At 37.8% G+C, this 15276-nt stretch overlaps 1 protein-coding gene across 5 annotated transcripts in view; it reads right to left on the bottom strand.

Annotated features, from left to right (window-relative positions):
• Window positions 1-5470: 5470 nt before the first annotated feature.
• The window catches only part of LOC122651640 (lysine-specific demethylase JMJ18-like), a 33075-nt gene continuing 23269 nt past the window's right edge, over window positions 5471-15276 (bottom strand). For 4 of the 5 annotated variants that reach the window (XM_043845110.1, XM_043845113.1, XM_043845111.1 and 1 more), the window contains 9 exons: window positions 13552-13629; window positions 12923-13453; window positions 12608-12832; window positions 11407-11568; window positions 10127-10495; window positions 8854-10033; window positions 8628-8731; window positions 7989-8186; window positions 5471-5940 (listed from right to left, as the gene is read on the bottom strand). In XM_043845110.1, coding sequence (XP_043701045.1) covers window positions 5536-5940; window positions 7989-8186; window positions 8628-8731; window positions 8854-10033; window positions 10127-10495; window positions 11407-11568; window positions 12608-12832; window positions 12923-13453; window positions 13552-13629 — 3252 coding nt within the window. In that variant the 3' untranslated portion in view covers window positions 5471-5535. The remainder of the gene's footprint in view (window positions 5941-7988; window positions 8187-8627; window positions 8732-8853; window positions 10034-10126; window positions 10496-11406; window positions 11569-12607; window positions 12833-12922; window positions 13454-13551; window positions 13630-15276) is intronic. The other variant, XM_043845112.1, reaches the window with a different exon arrangement.

Genomic DNA, 15276 nt, shown 5'->3' with positions numbered 1-15276 from the left:
GCACCCAAACACAAAGGAGGTGAAATGACCACCCTACCCCCGTGTGCAAAAAATCTCGATGCTCCCGCTCTAGTACAAGGTCATGTTGCCAAGTAGAGAACCCTCCCCCAACTATATATTAAAGGAGAAAGAACGCTACATCGGCGCATGCGGTGCCCAGACACAGGGGCATGCAAAATGACCACTGCACCGCTGAGATTTTTTATCTTTTCATGGAAGCATGACGATCATTTCACGCGCCTCTGTGTCTGAGCGTGGAGGCAACACACTGCACCATCTGCACGTGCCCAAGTAGCTTTCTCTTTCCCATATATTAACTAGGGAAGAAGAATGTTGCTCGATCGCATGGAAACTACACCAACACAGGGACTAATGAGGGGATGCGCATGGATATCAATAAAGAGATTTTTCATTTTATATGCGATGGGGCAGTCATTTCAGGAGGCTATGTCTAGGCACAAGGCCATGTGACCAAGCAACATTCTTTCACTATTAATTGTTACATATTATGTTTAAGGTTTTAAGCTTTTGGGATTAATTTTAAGAATGATTGATGTTGATGATGTCTCATTTTTTTTAGTACATATAAGGACACAAGTGGCCAGAAAAAAAGGTCAATCCAGCCCTGACAAAAAATCAGGGCCAACCCGACTTGACTAGCATCAAACAAGGTCAAGATGGGCTAGGATGAGCATAGTGGGGTTGGGTTTGCGCTAAGATATCTCCCCTCGACTTCAGGGTCAGGTTGGGTGTGATCTGACTTAAGAGGACTCAAGATTGGGTTGGGGTCTTAAAACCCGGCCCTATTTCACCCCTGCCTAACAATTTTTCTATTTAAATTATTAAAATGTTCTTCATATTATTGAAAAGTAAGAGGGAGCCACAATGTCGCACGAGAGAGAGAGAGAGGTGTCAATGTTTAGCTCAAACTAGTTCAACTTGGATCGGATCAAATTATTATCAGTTTGGTTTTAGGTTGGGATTTTATAGAATCGAATCAGACCAGCTGAATAAAAAATGAGACAGGACCAAACCCATTATGAACCCGATTACGAAACAAGAACACACAAAAAAAAAAAAAAAAAAAGGAGAAAGAAATCAGTTCAAACTAGATTGAAACTGAAAATTTGTTCTCATTAACGGATTGGTACTGAGTTGATTTAGTAACAAACCAAAACCGGTTTAGTCCAACCGATTGACAGTACAAAACGGTAGAAACCAAAAACTGCGGTGATTTGTTGAGCGAGTTGATCAAATCAGTCCGTTCTAATGGTTCAAAAATCTGGGGATTGGGTTTTTTTTGTAGAGTTGGGGCTACGAGGCTATGAGAATTGACAAGATAGTAGGAAGATAGAACTGAAACTGAACTGTCTGTCCACCTTTGGCCTTAAATCAATCCTTTCAATCAATCAAAGCGTTTGCAATTAATGGGCTTTGAAAATGATGGTGGATCATAATATCTGCTGCGACTTCACTCTCAAGGAACAGGGAGGTTTGGTCTAAATCAAATTAATGAACAAGCTTAAAGTTGGCTCCAAAATAGTAATTTTAAATTTGTTTTCCCCCTACACAGTGGGTGGGGGATCTGCCTTAATACTTGAATTTTATCCGTTTACATGTAAATATAATTTTTCAGATAACTATAACCTATCTGTATTTGCATTCGTTTAATTTTTTAATAGATTCGGATAGTGTTAAAATGGATATGAACACGAATATGAAAATGGATTTCAACTATTTATTTACAATCCTAATTGTAATTAGTCAAATGACAAAATCATCAAATTTTGAAAAATAAAGACTATACAGTAGGTGCATACCAATAAATGGAGAGTTGACAAATATAGGAATGCATGATGAACATAAATAAGCTTCACAAGAAACATATTTTACCACGTGGATAGATGATGTATCTATTCTAACCATTGGAGATAAAAGACATAGTTTAGATAAGACATGTGTCAAATTTCAGAGTCTAATACCCCCACAGTGTATTAGCATGCATTCCATGTAGGTCCATGCACGTGCACCAATAAATTATTATTGTGCACTTTCTCAACTGTGAGCAAAAACAGCCAATCTATAATTAATTTTTTGGATGATTTCCAATTTGAATCTATAAATACGGATCCATATCCAACATGATATCCAAATGAATCCTAAATATGAATCAATTCTTATTTATATTTTTGTATTTAAACTTCAACCTTAAGAGTTAAGTACAAGAAAACTTTATCGTTTCAGATCATGATCAAACTATACCTAACACACTAAATCCATATCAGTTAAAAGCATAATTAACCCTTACTTAAGTATGAAATGGCTGAAATATAATATCAGATTATATATAAGATATTACTTATTTATAATAAATATAATTATGAAAGAGTCTAAAAAGGAACCAAAAAGTGTGTCACTTGGCCCCGTTTAAACCCTCTAACTTGATCTTTAGCTTTTATAAATGGGTGGTTTACATGTCAATATTGCATATTAAAAGTCTTAGTATGAAAATCAAGGAGATTACCAAATACAACAATTTTTATTGGTTGAGAGGAATTCTAGCCATATATGCCCATATGGCCCGGAATGCTATATAATATGGTTTTTATTTTCTTTGACCAAAAAATGAAGTGGGTCTCTCCCTCTTTTACATGGAGGATTCCACTTTGCTTTGTGGTTGTCTTAATTGTCTAAAAGGTATATTATCATTGATGTAATTAAGGATCCTTTTAGTCAGATATGATTGTTTAATTTTCACTATAATAAGTTTTTAGTGACAATCAAATATGCTTGGCACTTCCATAACAACAAAGATTTAGTTGATGGCTTGTAGTTATTGTTCTCTTAATCTTATATTTGAATTCTTCGGGTTTGAAATAGGAGCATAATGATATATACTAGTCATCAATTAAATCCTTATTTTTGTAATGGTGACGAGATATAATTAACTTGTCATTAGTAGCTAACTTTTCAAAGAGAATAAATAAAAAATTATATTAGCAAATAAACAATTTTACGAGGACATCTTTGAAAATGATCATCACATTTCTAGTAGTCATGGGCTTGAGTATGGAAGGTTGTAGCCTTTCTACGAAAACAAGGGTACGGTTGCATATATTATAACCTTCCCTAGACCCTGCAATGGCAGGAACCTCGTGCATTGTTACGCCCCTTGGTCAAGTAGAAATGTGAAGTGATTAACATGAAAATAAATACATGTAAGAGAGGGTACCAAAATACAAGGGCTTTCTCACCAAATCATTCCTAGCCAACTCATTGAACCAAAATACAAGGGCTTTCTCACCAAACCATTCTTAGCCAACTCATTGGAAGGGAAGTATTAGGTAATTTTATTTCTTGGGTAGGAATTATTAGACGTGACCTCTAATAAGACAAGCTGTTTTTTTATGTTTTTTTGTCCTTTTTCTTTGGGTAAGAGCACAACAAGTTGTTCAAAATGGGTTATAGCGTTACTTCTCCCAAAATACAAGGGCTTTCTCACCAGGATGGGGCTCCTCTAGGTCGCAAGGTGCGCTGCACATCTTGTGGCGTGGCACCACAAGTCACCATGTGGACGAGCTCCTCTTTAGATGGCCTGGATCATCAAGTTGGATATTCGAATTTCAAAATCCAGAAATCCTCCTGTACGTCGCATGTGCACCTAGCTTTCGCAATTTAATCCAGGTTGTCCAAAGGAAAGCTTGTCCACGTGTTGAGCTGAGGTGCCGCACCACAAAATGTGTGATGCACCCTACGTCGTAGAGGAATCCAATCCTTCTCACTGAACCATTCTTAACCAACTCATTGGAAGGGAAGTATTCGATAATTTTCTTTTTTGGGTAGGAATTATTAGATGTGTCCTCTAACAAAACAAGCTGTTCTTTTTTTTTTTTGGTAAGAACAAAACAAGTTGTTAAAAATGGGTTATGGCCTTGCTTCTCCCAAAATACAAGGGCTTTCCCTTCTCACCAAACCATTCTTAACCAACTCATTGGAAGAAAATTATTAGGTAATTATTTTTTGGGTAGGAATTATTAGATGTGACCTCTAATAAAACAAGAGAACAAAACAAGCTGTTCAAAATAAATTATATAGCCTTGCTTCTCCTTAATAGAAGAAGCAGTTGCCAAAGAGCTCCACAGAATGAGGTGATCCAAGAACAAAATATTTATTTTGGATTAAGATAAAAATAGAATACAAAAACAAAGCCCATAGGCATGACAAAAGTAGGGATCAGGATCGTCTCCAGTGAGCTCAACGCCCAGGGGGTATCCAGCAGTTGAGTTGTGCCACACACACCTCGGTGCATGCCTAGAGATGTGTGCGGCACAGCCCAACGGTTGGATGCACCCTGAGCCGAGCTTAAATTCCAAAGATAGGACCCCAAGAAAACTACAAACAACTAATAAAATATGGATTGTTCCATCCAGTTTGGTAATCACTTTCCAGTTTTCCCTGGAATCCCAAAGAAAGAAAGATTACATCTCCTACCTCCTCTGTGTAGTGGATCCTACCTATTTTCCATATCACTTTATATCAACTACTAATTCTCTTCCTCTCCACTTCAATCCTAACCAAGTGGAGCTTTAAATGACTCAAATTTGTCTGTTGGTCCTATAAAGGAGCTGAACTTACTCTCCTTTCTGCCATAAAAAGAATTATTCTCCAAACCAGTAGTCCAAGGCTCCAAGCTCAATCTATTAATAAATATTTCTGAATGAAACTAACTCCACATGAAGCCAATGCTGCCAACAGGAAAACACCTACAAAAGAGGTTGAGAAAATGGAGATAGATCTCCCACAAGAAATAACATGGATGAATAACTGGTTTTGATATGCAAAGATTGCATACTTCAGAGGTAAATTAACAACTCAGTAAAGACAACTGTTAAGGCTATTTGATGGAGATTGTAATTACTCTTTTAGACAAAGGGTGTTGGTTTTAAGTATTTGTATCGGCATCCGTATTGTTAACGGTGTCGATCTTGGCCAAGATCAATACCAATACCGGGTCCATATTAGATGGTTTAGCCTCTACTTGCAAAAAAAAAAAAAAAAAAAAACCTTGCCACAGATTGTTAGATACAGTATCGGTCAAGTATCGGTCAAGTATCAGCCGATACGAATGATCCAATACCAATGTTCGAAACCATGTAATGGAATGTCTAAATGAGACCTCTATAGGTGTGTATGGAACATCTGCCCGTTGTCTTTCCCAAAAGTTCTGAGTTAAATTGCTGAAAATGCCAGCCCAAGTCCAAATTGCAGAGAATTGAAAGATTGAAACAGCCATCTAAAATAGAAGTCAATAAATTTTCACTACTCATAATTATCCACAAGAAGCCTGGATTATGACAAGTTAATGAGATCAGAAAGAAGAACCATATGATCATGAGCAGGCAAAGAACAAAAAGGTTTGAAAGAAACGACCTACAAAATGGGGGATTTAGAGGGGAATACAAGGGGTTGCCGCCGGGGGGGGGGGTGAAGAGGAACCTGACAAAAAAATGGTGGCTATCTTTTTTTCTTTTTTTTTCATTTTTTATTTATAGCCATTTCCATCTCTTGATTCAAAGTTCTACATGCCGCTTTCCATTCGGTGCTCCATGAGTTACTGCAAAATATTCTCTGCAACATCTTCAGTTCATCAGTATTTGCCTTCTGGAACAATCCTCTCAACACAGACTGCACCTCATCAACCGAATGGATTCCTGAATTTGATTTATTCTGATCCAGTTTTGTCAAGTCTAGACCAAAGATCTTCGGTTTTGTTTCCTCTGTAGAACAACTTGATCGTAAATGGCATCCCTCACCACCATTCCCATTGCCCAAAACCACAGAGCTCACTGCAGGGAGATTACTCAAATCTTCTCCTTTTGATCTCAGCTTCTGGTTCCAGTACTCTACGCATTGATGATTTGGATCAAGAGCCTCGATAGCCTGCAGAAGCTCTAGTTAATATTCAGATCAAAGATCATGTTATGCTATATTATATATTACATACAGTTTGAGGTTCTCATCCTAGTAACTTGTCAATTGCGGTACAAAGTTTAGTTCAAAATGGCACCCTCTTATGGATTTGTCCTTACAAAGACATCATTACAGCAGATTTAATGTTATTTAACTCAGCAGAAACTTAAAATGCAAGTTGATAGTTAAACATAATTCTTTAAAACTGTCAACCCACATTTGATCAACCAGTCTTTCAAGTTGAACTTTGGCCTTTACGGGGTTTTGGCTTCAGTCACATACAAGTTGGGCTTATAAGCTTATGTGTTTCAAATGTAATAGGCCCATTGGTAAATCCAATTATTTAGAGAAGGGGATCAAAAAGTTTTAAATATTTATAGAAACTTTAATTGGCGAGGCCTAGCTAGTAACTTTATTAGATTAGGTTAAGTTATGTTATGTCTAGTCAGTCTAGGGGTGTGAGAGTCAGTTTAATTATTTTCTTCTTTTTTTTTTTTTAATAAAATAACAACAAAATTTAGGCATTTGCCATGAGAAAACTCTACACCAAACACAAGAAGCCTCACTAGAGCGTGATGACAAAAACACAGAACAAAAAAAAGTCCGTCACTGAGTAATTGGCTAATGCATCTACTAAGGAACTAACACTTCTAGGCTGCCGAGAAAATGAGATGTTTGCCTGATTGTACAGAGATTTCGCTCCCCGAATAAGATGTGCTAAATTCCAAGGGACTTTATCCGTGGACAATCATTTTACCACCAAAGCCAAATCTCCTTCAATGATAAGGTGGGTCCATGACTAAAGCAAACAATGATAACCCATTTAGGACCACTTTGATTTCTACTGTATTGGAGACCCCTCTCCCAATGGGACCCAAAAATGCTAGTAATATATTCCCAACATGTCCCTTAAACACCCCATCCACCCAATATGGGCCTGGATTGCCACAACTACTACCTTTAAAATTGAGTTTACAGAGGACATTGAAGGAGTCATCCATTCAAATCTCACCACCTCCCTGTGGGATATGTAATCCAGTGGGGTACCTCTGAATTTTTATTGATTGGAAGGCCAATGTTTTTTCCTTCTCTTTATAATGTCACAGACCTTGCTTGGAGACCTCGTCACCTCCCTAGACATCAGGTTCCTTTCCTCCCATATACTCAATAGGATCTCCACAATGGTATATCTCCACATAATCTTTCCACTAGAGCCAATTAGATAGAATCCCAGAAACAATGCAGATCTGACACATCTGTAGGAGTAATCCAGTTCAAATAAAAAAGCCCAAAAAGTGGTGTGATGCCTCATTTGCAAAACCATAGTGAATAAACAAGTGACAAACAGATAACCGTAAGTTTTATTTTAATAGGAACAGTTCCAAAGTGGGTCAAATTAGCTTTCTATATATATAGCCAAAAAACTCGCTTAATGGAATGGTTTAATTAGCTTTCTATGCATAGGACTAAATAAACATACTAATTATGGTTGACTAATTAAATGGTTTTAGTGAATCATTGAGAAGGGAATGGGTATCCCATGCTTTGATGGTAAACCTCAAATCTTGCCTCTTTTTTTTTTTTTCTCTCCTTTGATAGATGGCAAATCTCTGATTTGTTTGTGGTAAATAGTACTTCCTCTCATCTTATTCACTGATTTTTTCATTTTAATGTTTTCTAGGATAAATCAATTAATTTAGTATTCTGGGTCAGCAGTGATGTGTTTGCAGGTTATTGGGTTCTGTTTAGAATCTAGAAACCAGATCTTGTTTGCTTTTGTGGCCATTAACTGCAAGCTTTTACTCTGCTTGCATTATTTTATCCCCAGTCTATATGGCAATAAACATATTTTCTATCATTAATTTAACCATAAATTGTCATAATTTTAAACAATGAGTGCTATAAGGATTTCATATGCTAAATAGAAAGAGAACAGATTGTTATAATTTTATATCAAAAAGATAAAGCAATTTCCCTGAGGTAGCATCTAATGTGGACGAGGTTCCTAAAGAACTTACCTGAATGATTGGTGGAAATGAAAACCCGAACATTTCTAGCCCATCAAGACTTTGCAAACAGTGCATAGGGGGCAGTCCTCCTTTTCCAAGTGTTGTCTGTCTTAATACTTCTTGTTTTAGTCTATCAAGCACCATTTCCCAGCACTTCTCAGCTGAGACATTGGTGAAGGCCTCACTTGGGCAATCCTCAACCATAACCTGGAATATGGCTTTCAATTGTAAGAATAGCAATGCAACATGACAAAGCCAAGATAATGATAACTTGAGTAACAGAGATTCTGAATTTTTCATAGAAAGTAAATGATGTCCCTCTGAAATTATGACAGTAAATGAAAGACGAAAGACTAAGTGAAAGGAACTTGCCATGCACTGAAACCTAAAATTTTATGTCTAAAATACAAGTAAGACAATTCACATTCTGTATTGGTTATTTTATTTTTGTGAAGTCTTATCATCATAATTCATAAGAGAGCTTAATCTTGTGTCACATAGACGCACAGTATTCACAAACACACATTTCTTGCAGCTATAAATAAAGTTATAGTGGATGATGTAAAAGGATCCAAAAAATGGAATATCCCCTCTATTATAAACTGCAAGTATTTATCTAAAACATGAAACGGAACAAAGAAACTTCACCTTGAAAAGAGGCCCAAGGAGGCCAGCATCCAGAACTTCCGAAATATAGCTACACATCTGTGTTGGATCAAGCACACTAAAGAATCTGATACGGCTCCTGAACCCTGCCAAGGCCAAGTCACAGGAAAATGAACAACTTAAGTCCAATCAACTAAGCCTTAAGCTGCTAAATGGGGTTGGCAAATAAGCCATAGGAGCTTCTGGGGGAGGACTGAGTGCAACATACCTTTCGGGAATATGGTGCGCTTATTACACCACAACTTGCTGGGTACTACTTCTCCAAAGCTTATAGCTTGAACATTTAAATCTAACGTTTGCATTGGACCATTTTGTCCATTTAGAGAAGTCGAACTGGAAACATTAGTTTCAGTTCTAGTGATGGTGGTGCATGAGGGTGAAGATGAATTCTGATGAGAAGTCCAAAGGTCAACACCAAAAAGCTTATTACCACTACAAGTACACTGTTCTCCAGAATCCCTTGAACTTGATGGGTGCTTTTTGTTGGAATGGACAAAAGAAGAATTTAACTCAGCAGAACGACTACGAGAGACTGAGGAGCCAGAATCAGAAATTGAAATAATAGGAACAGGATGGGACCTCCCACTACTGTCAGGACCCACTGTTTCGGTTTCTACTAACACATTTGAACCATTAACTTTCTCTTGTTTAACCACTGATAGACAGGTCTCAGCAACTCTAAGAGAGCTTTTATTATAAGCATCATCTGCCATTTCTTGCACCCCACTTCCATGTTCATCCAGCGGACCCTCAAGATTTAAATCAATATACTTGTCCGGCAGCGGTCCTCCCTCATCTTTTATGATCAGAGTTTCTTTATTCAAGACCCCATTCTCTACTTCTGGCTTGACAAGAGATTCACATAAACTAGATAATCCCTTTTTCCGTTTTGAAACTTCAGAAGAATAATGATGATCAGATTTGCAAGTCTTGTTAATGTAAGGGACTTCATCTATTCCTTGGGAACAAGAAATTTTTTTTTCCATGTGCTCCAGACAATCAGGCCCGATTGTCTCTCTCTCTTGGTCCAGCTTACAGACACCAGCATCTGTGTGATTGATGCCAACCAATCCAAGGTCCTTCAAGGCCCATTGACTAACAGCATTCAATTGTCCTTCTAAAGCTTCTACAAGAGTGTCCAATTCATCCAAGTCATAGCGAAAAATCATACACCTCTGGCCTATTTCACATGAACAGAGAAGGTTTGCATGCTTAAGACATGCAAAGCGGTCAGGAGAGCACTTGCAACTTGCAGCAGATAGGTGTAAGTCATAGAAGCAGGAAAAACATTCTCTATCATCAGTAGAATCGAAGTCTCTGTCCATTTTTCGGGACCGCAAAAATATTGGAAGAGAGTCTCTTCTTTCATGCTCCATATCAACTCGGGTCTACAAATCAACAGAAATCCCAAGTCACAACTAAAACCTAATTCAGTATAAGTTACATAGTTTATAAAAGCATAGATGTAGAAAACTACTCACCTTAATTGTCTTTGTGAGAACCCCATCCTTACCACAAAAACTTTTCCAACTTAAATTCTCCATACTTTCTTTCCTCAGTACTAAGAGCTCCCACAAGGCCCGTACAGCTTCACGAGCTGCCCCTAGAAGCAGCTTGTCGTGGGATATAGATGTCTTGCGACATTGCTCACTGTAGAGCTCCACTGCACTTTGTCCATGTGGTAACCAATCAACTGGAGCAACATTCACAGCCTCTGCGCAATTGAAGCCACAGTTGAAGCCAGAGTGATATGCCCGCGGAAATGTGAGAACAAACTCTCCAGCATGTTGGACAACTCGGTAAACTGGAACACCCTCAGATTTTAAAACTGATGGGGATAATTGAGTAACCTGTTTCACATGGTGAAATATAAATTACCAAATTTTTGGGTAGGGAAGACAGGCCATCTGTCATAGGGAGGCAAAAGAAATCACCAACAATGGTACCCACCAAATTGATCTTCAATTCCAGATATTAATCTCTTTGATATTCCTAACTATCAAATCTTGGAAAAGGATTCTGTCCAGCCGTGGTGGGATCTGGAGCATCCAGCCCCGCTAAACGACAGCAAAAACAGGGGTGGGGGTGGTCATTTCACAGGTGAGTCCCACCTGGGCCCCACATGTGAAATGACCACCCCACCCCTGTTTTTACTGTCGTTTAGCGGGGCTGGACGCTCCAGCTCCTGCCACGGCTGGATAGGAGCCAGTTCCTCAAATCTTACGCCCTTTTTTTAAATTTAAAAATATGTCAGGCAGTCCAAAAGCGCACCTGTGAATTGATGTTAGATCATTTTGTTTGAAAAAAGTTATTAGCTGAAGAGGTTTCCAATGCAGAATCTGTGCATCCTGAACCAATGAATGTTGCAGGTACAAAGCATAGGTAGGGTAAGAATACTGCTCTTAGTCCTCTTGTACAGAATCTAGACTCACTCAAAGTTTCTAATTTTTGTAGGATAGATGCAAAGGGTGATTTTTCAATCAAAAATTTTGAGGAAAATAAACAAAAAAAAATTGAATTTAAATGATGAATTTTATTATTATTATAAAGAAGAAACAGTACAAAGTCAGCAAGGGAAAGTATGGAAATTCAGTCAAACCTAGAAGACTAGAACAATAATATTGCAAATTTCTCATTTGAGGTCCACAAAGTCCATCACCTGAACTGTGCAAAATTTTTGTACCCATCTTCAGTTTTAAAACATGCATTACTTCAGATCAAGTCATGATCAAACAAAATGTGATAAATATCAATCACTTACCAGTTCATGAAGTAAGTCGGGTTGCTCTTCAAACAGATCTGGTAAATGCTTTCTCATGGAATTCTCAAATTCCACCGCATTGTTTCCAGGTACTCCATACCATAATTTTGGATCACCCCAATGGTGATAGTTTAGAGAGTAGAGATGATGGTCCTCAACATGCTATTGACAGCAGCAAAACCGAAAGCAGGAAGAAGGTGTCAGTTATGATAAGGAAAATTAGAACTTTAGCTACAAGATAGGTAACATTTTGCAGAACTCGAAAGTCAAAACATTCAAAATGTAACAAATTTGTCAATGGAAAAAGGGTTCTCTAGGGTTCTCAGAAATATTTTTCTGGACAACCACTTCCTCAAGCATTTGGAGCAATGAAATGCATCGTATAGTTTACAGTACCAATGACCATCTCTATCTAGCATACTTGCGTACATGGAAAGTATGAGTGACATGTTCCAATTTTTCTTTTCCAAATGGAAGAAATGGTTCAAGAAGAAACCACTCTTTGCCAACTGGCTGAAGACCATTGGTAAAACATAGACATGAGCATAAGATGAGATGGCACACACATGGGATCGTTTTCTATGAATGACAGTAAGGTAATTGACTAGTTTAAATTCAAAATAACTCGGGGAAGACAATAGCAAAAACATAATAATGAGGAATTTGTTATGAGATGATGTTTTCCCTTTTCTTTTAAAACATCCCAAGAGATATGGTTAAACTGTACAAGTATCCGTAAAGCACTTCCTACAAGTATCATTATTTCTTTTTTATTTTTAATATCAGTTGGGTATCTACGCTTCTGTTCTTATGGTAACATTCAATATTATGATGCTTTGCGTATACAAAACTCAAAATGTTCTATCACAATCATTATAATGGTTTACATTCCTCTCCAGGAGATGATATTCACTGAACATAAGAATTCGACGGAAAAGCCTTTGATACCTTTATGCCAATTGTGTCATCCAGTATATCTTCTTCTGTGACTGTTTTAATATTGAACATTTTTTATCAATTCAATACATATTGTATCATTATTACATTTAGTAGTAAAAAGAAAAAAGAGAAGAAAGTAATGAAGAATAAGCACAGCTATATCAGATTCTAGAAAGTAGAAACATATGAACAACGAAAAATCATGCTATATTCTCACAACTTTCTTTTTAAAACTTTGATCATAGTGGGACCGTAGACTCACCCAACAAAATGATGAGAAGCACATCCCAATATATAACCATGGCACTAGAACCCCTGAGATATCTCTTCTTTCAAAACATAGTACAGATCCTGGCAGGCGAGGAAAGTTATTTAAATTCCACCCAGACGTCACATGCCGATCTGAGTTGTTTCCAGTTATTGAAGATGATGCCTTAGGAAATCCACTTCCAAACACTCCGGTTTCCAAATCAGCGCCATAGTAAACCTGCAATTATACAATATGAAATCATGTATATTCAAGGGCAGAGAAAGTTTGCTTGAAACATAAATATATTGCATAACTATATTTCCATACCTCAACCTCTTCTGTTGGTTTCTCGATTATCCGCCAAAATTCACCTTCAATATCTTCTACCGATGGCATCCAACGCTTATCGGGTTCAACACTGACAAAATTTAAGCTCTCTTCAGCATCCTTCATGCCAAAATAACGATCCTTGAAATCATCCGCATATTTCTGAAATTCTTCAAGTGTGAAATCTAAACCCGATTGGAACCCAAACTTCTCATCTGTTTCAGATGCAACACACTCACTAGCTTCATAAGCTTCTGAACTGGTCCGTCTCCGGGTTGTTCCCATCCTCGAACGCCGTCGTCTTTTGCGTTTCCTTTCGCTACGGATTTTCGATTTCTTTCTCATGGGCTCCCTGTTCTGAAGTAAGTCTACTTGCAGAACACGTGTGGAAAATTTAGCATGTTCCCATATGTTCTTCTCTCTTAAAGGGCAGGGTGGCTTCCAAGAAGGAGGCGGCACAATCCGACATATACCATACAGCTCAGCTTTCTTGCGTATCTTTGCTATGTAACCAAGTGTATCTTCAAATTCCTGATGAATGGAACATCAAGATACACAATCAATGATGTGTCACTCAACCAAGCCACCAAAATAATTTCTAACCTCGATCGAAATACTCAAAAGGATACCTCTTCAGTGGGATGAAAAACAGGAGCATCCTCAATGTCTGGCCTGCATGCTTCTTGTGGAAGCCATCTGGCAGATACCTAGTTGAACATCTCAACATTTGATTCATTTCACTCGGATAAATGTCATCAAGTAAGAGCAGAGAATTAAAAACTGATTTAGTGCACCCCCACCAACCACAAAGTGACGTGAGAGAAACATGAAGTTAAACAGAGGATACAGATATAGAGCAGAGTATCACCACTAATAATGCTGATAAAAATCCCTTTTAGGTTTTCTACAATTAACTTTTAAAAGTACTAATGACTTCCAATATGTTTAGAAATGCTTAGACAGGTTTCCTTGAAGTTTCGGTCTAAAATATGGTCATTTGACCATCAAAATGGTCAGCTGAAAGCCTGAAACATGCAGAGTTTCGGTCAAATTTAAGTCGAAATCCAAAATATTTCAGTTTCAAGTTTCAACTAGGTCCAAAATTGAAATCTCGAAACTTTCTCCTAATTTAACTCAAATACTTAACTACTAATCTTGTAACCTAACTTCAACACCCCCCTCCTTATGGCCTTATAAATTAGACCCCTTATAAACCCAAGAAGGAAAAAAGAAAAGGCCCGACCTGTAACATAACTATCCAAAGCTTATTTTTAGCCCATTGGACTGCCACCAGCACATTGTGGGCCTTCTATACTTACATCTAGGCCTCCACACAGGATCGTAGTCTTATGCAACTCATCAAGATGAGGGCCATCACGAGGTTGGTTTGCTACAATAGTGAAAATGCATTTTTAAAATGCTTCTTCATTTCTACTATGACGGCTCAGTTCACTTTGTGGGAATGCAAAAATGGACCGGTACTACCAAGCTTGCTTGCTATGCTTTTTTATAAGAAAGTGCCAGAAACACTCCACCAGAGTGTTACCAAATGCAGCCTTAATGACTGACACTGATGTGTATTCTACTCCTTAGGCAAATATCTTGTGTTAGACTCATTGATGTAGATCAAAGCATTAAGAAGAAAAGGATGAAGACACTGTTCACACGGGTACTGTAAACATGAATAGTGTTGGGGGCCAATATTGACAGCAGGCTTGGATGAGATGCTGCCAATGTTTGTTAGGATATTATCTATTAGTTTCTATTTTCTTGCATTGTTGTTGAGTCAATAACTAGAGTTTCTATTTTTCCAGATTTCTTTTTTCAGTTTTATTGGCAGCCAAGCAACCTCCTCACGCTATTGGGAGTTGCTAATTTTGTAACAACTATGTTAAGCATTATAAATAGAGAGAATGGAATCTTATTGGCCACGATTTGAATGAATGAAAAAAAAAAAATCTGATTTGTTAACCATGGGTTCTGTGAGAGGCAGTAGTGTAGGAGAGAGTCTTATGTGGGGTGAGAGACCTCGAGGTGAGATGCCTAGGTGAGAATGAGAGACTCGAACCATTTATCCCTACCCCCCTTCTTCTTCCCAATCTTCTATCTTCTTCTCTATCGATTTTACTTTCTATTTTCTGTAAACCTGCAACTATGAACAAAAGAGAGACATTCGAAGGTGCTACTGTTTGGATGCTACTGAGACATCTTTGAAGGCTCTTGGAAGTGTTGTTGGTGTTCGAAATCTGACCTATTGAGCTCCTCAACAGATCAGATGTGTGGAGTTTGATCTTATACTCTGTGGCATCCTTTAATATGGAGATTACTAGCAGAAACTTCAAGTTGATAGAACT

This window comes from Telopea speciosissima, chromosome 2 (genome assembly GCF_018873765.1).
Source record: "Telopea speciosissima isolate NSW1024214 ecotype Mountain lineage chromosome 2, Tspe_v1, whole genome shotgun sequence".
NCBI lineage: Eukaryota > Viridiplantae > Streptophyta > Magnoliopsida > Proteales > Proteaceae > Telopea > Telopea speciosissima.
This window is presented reverse-complemented; position numbering and strand designations above follow the sequence as displayed.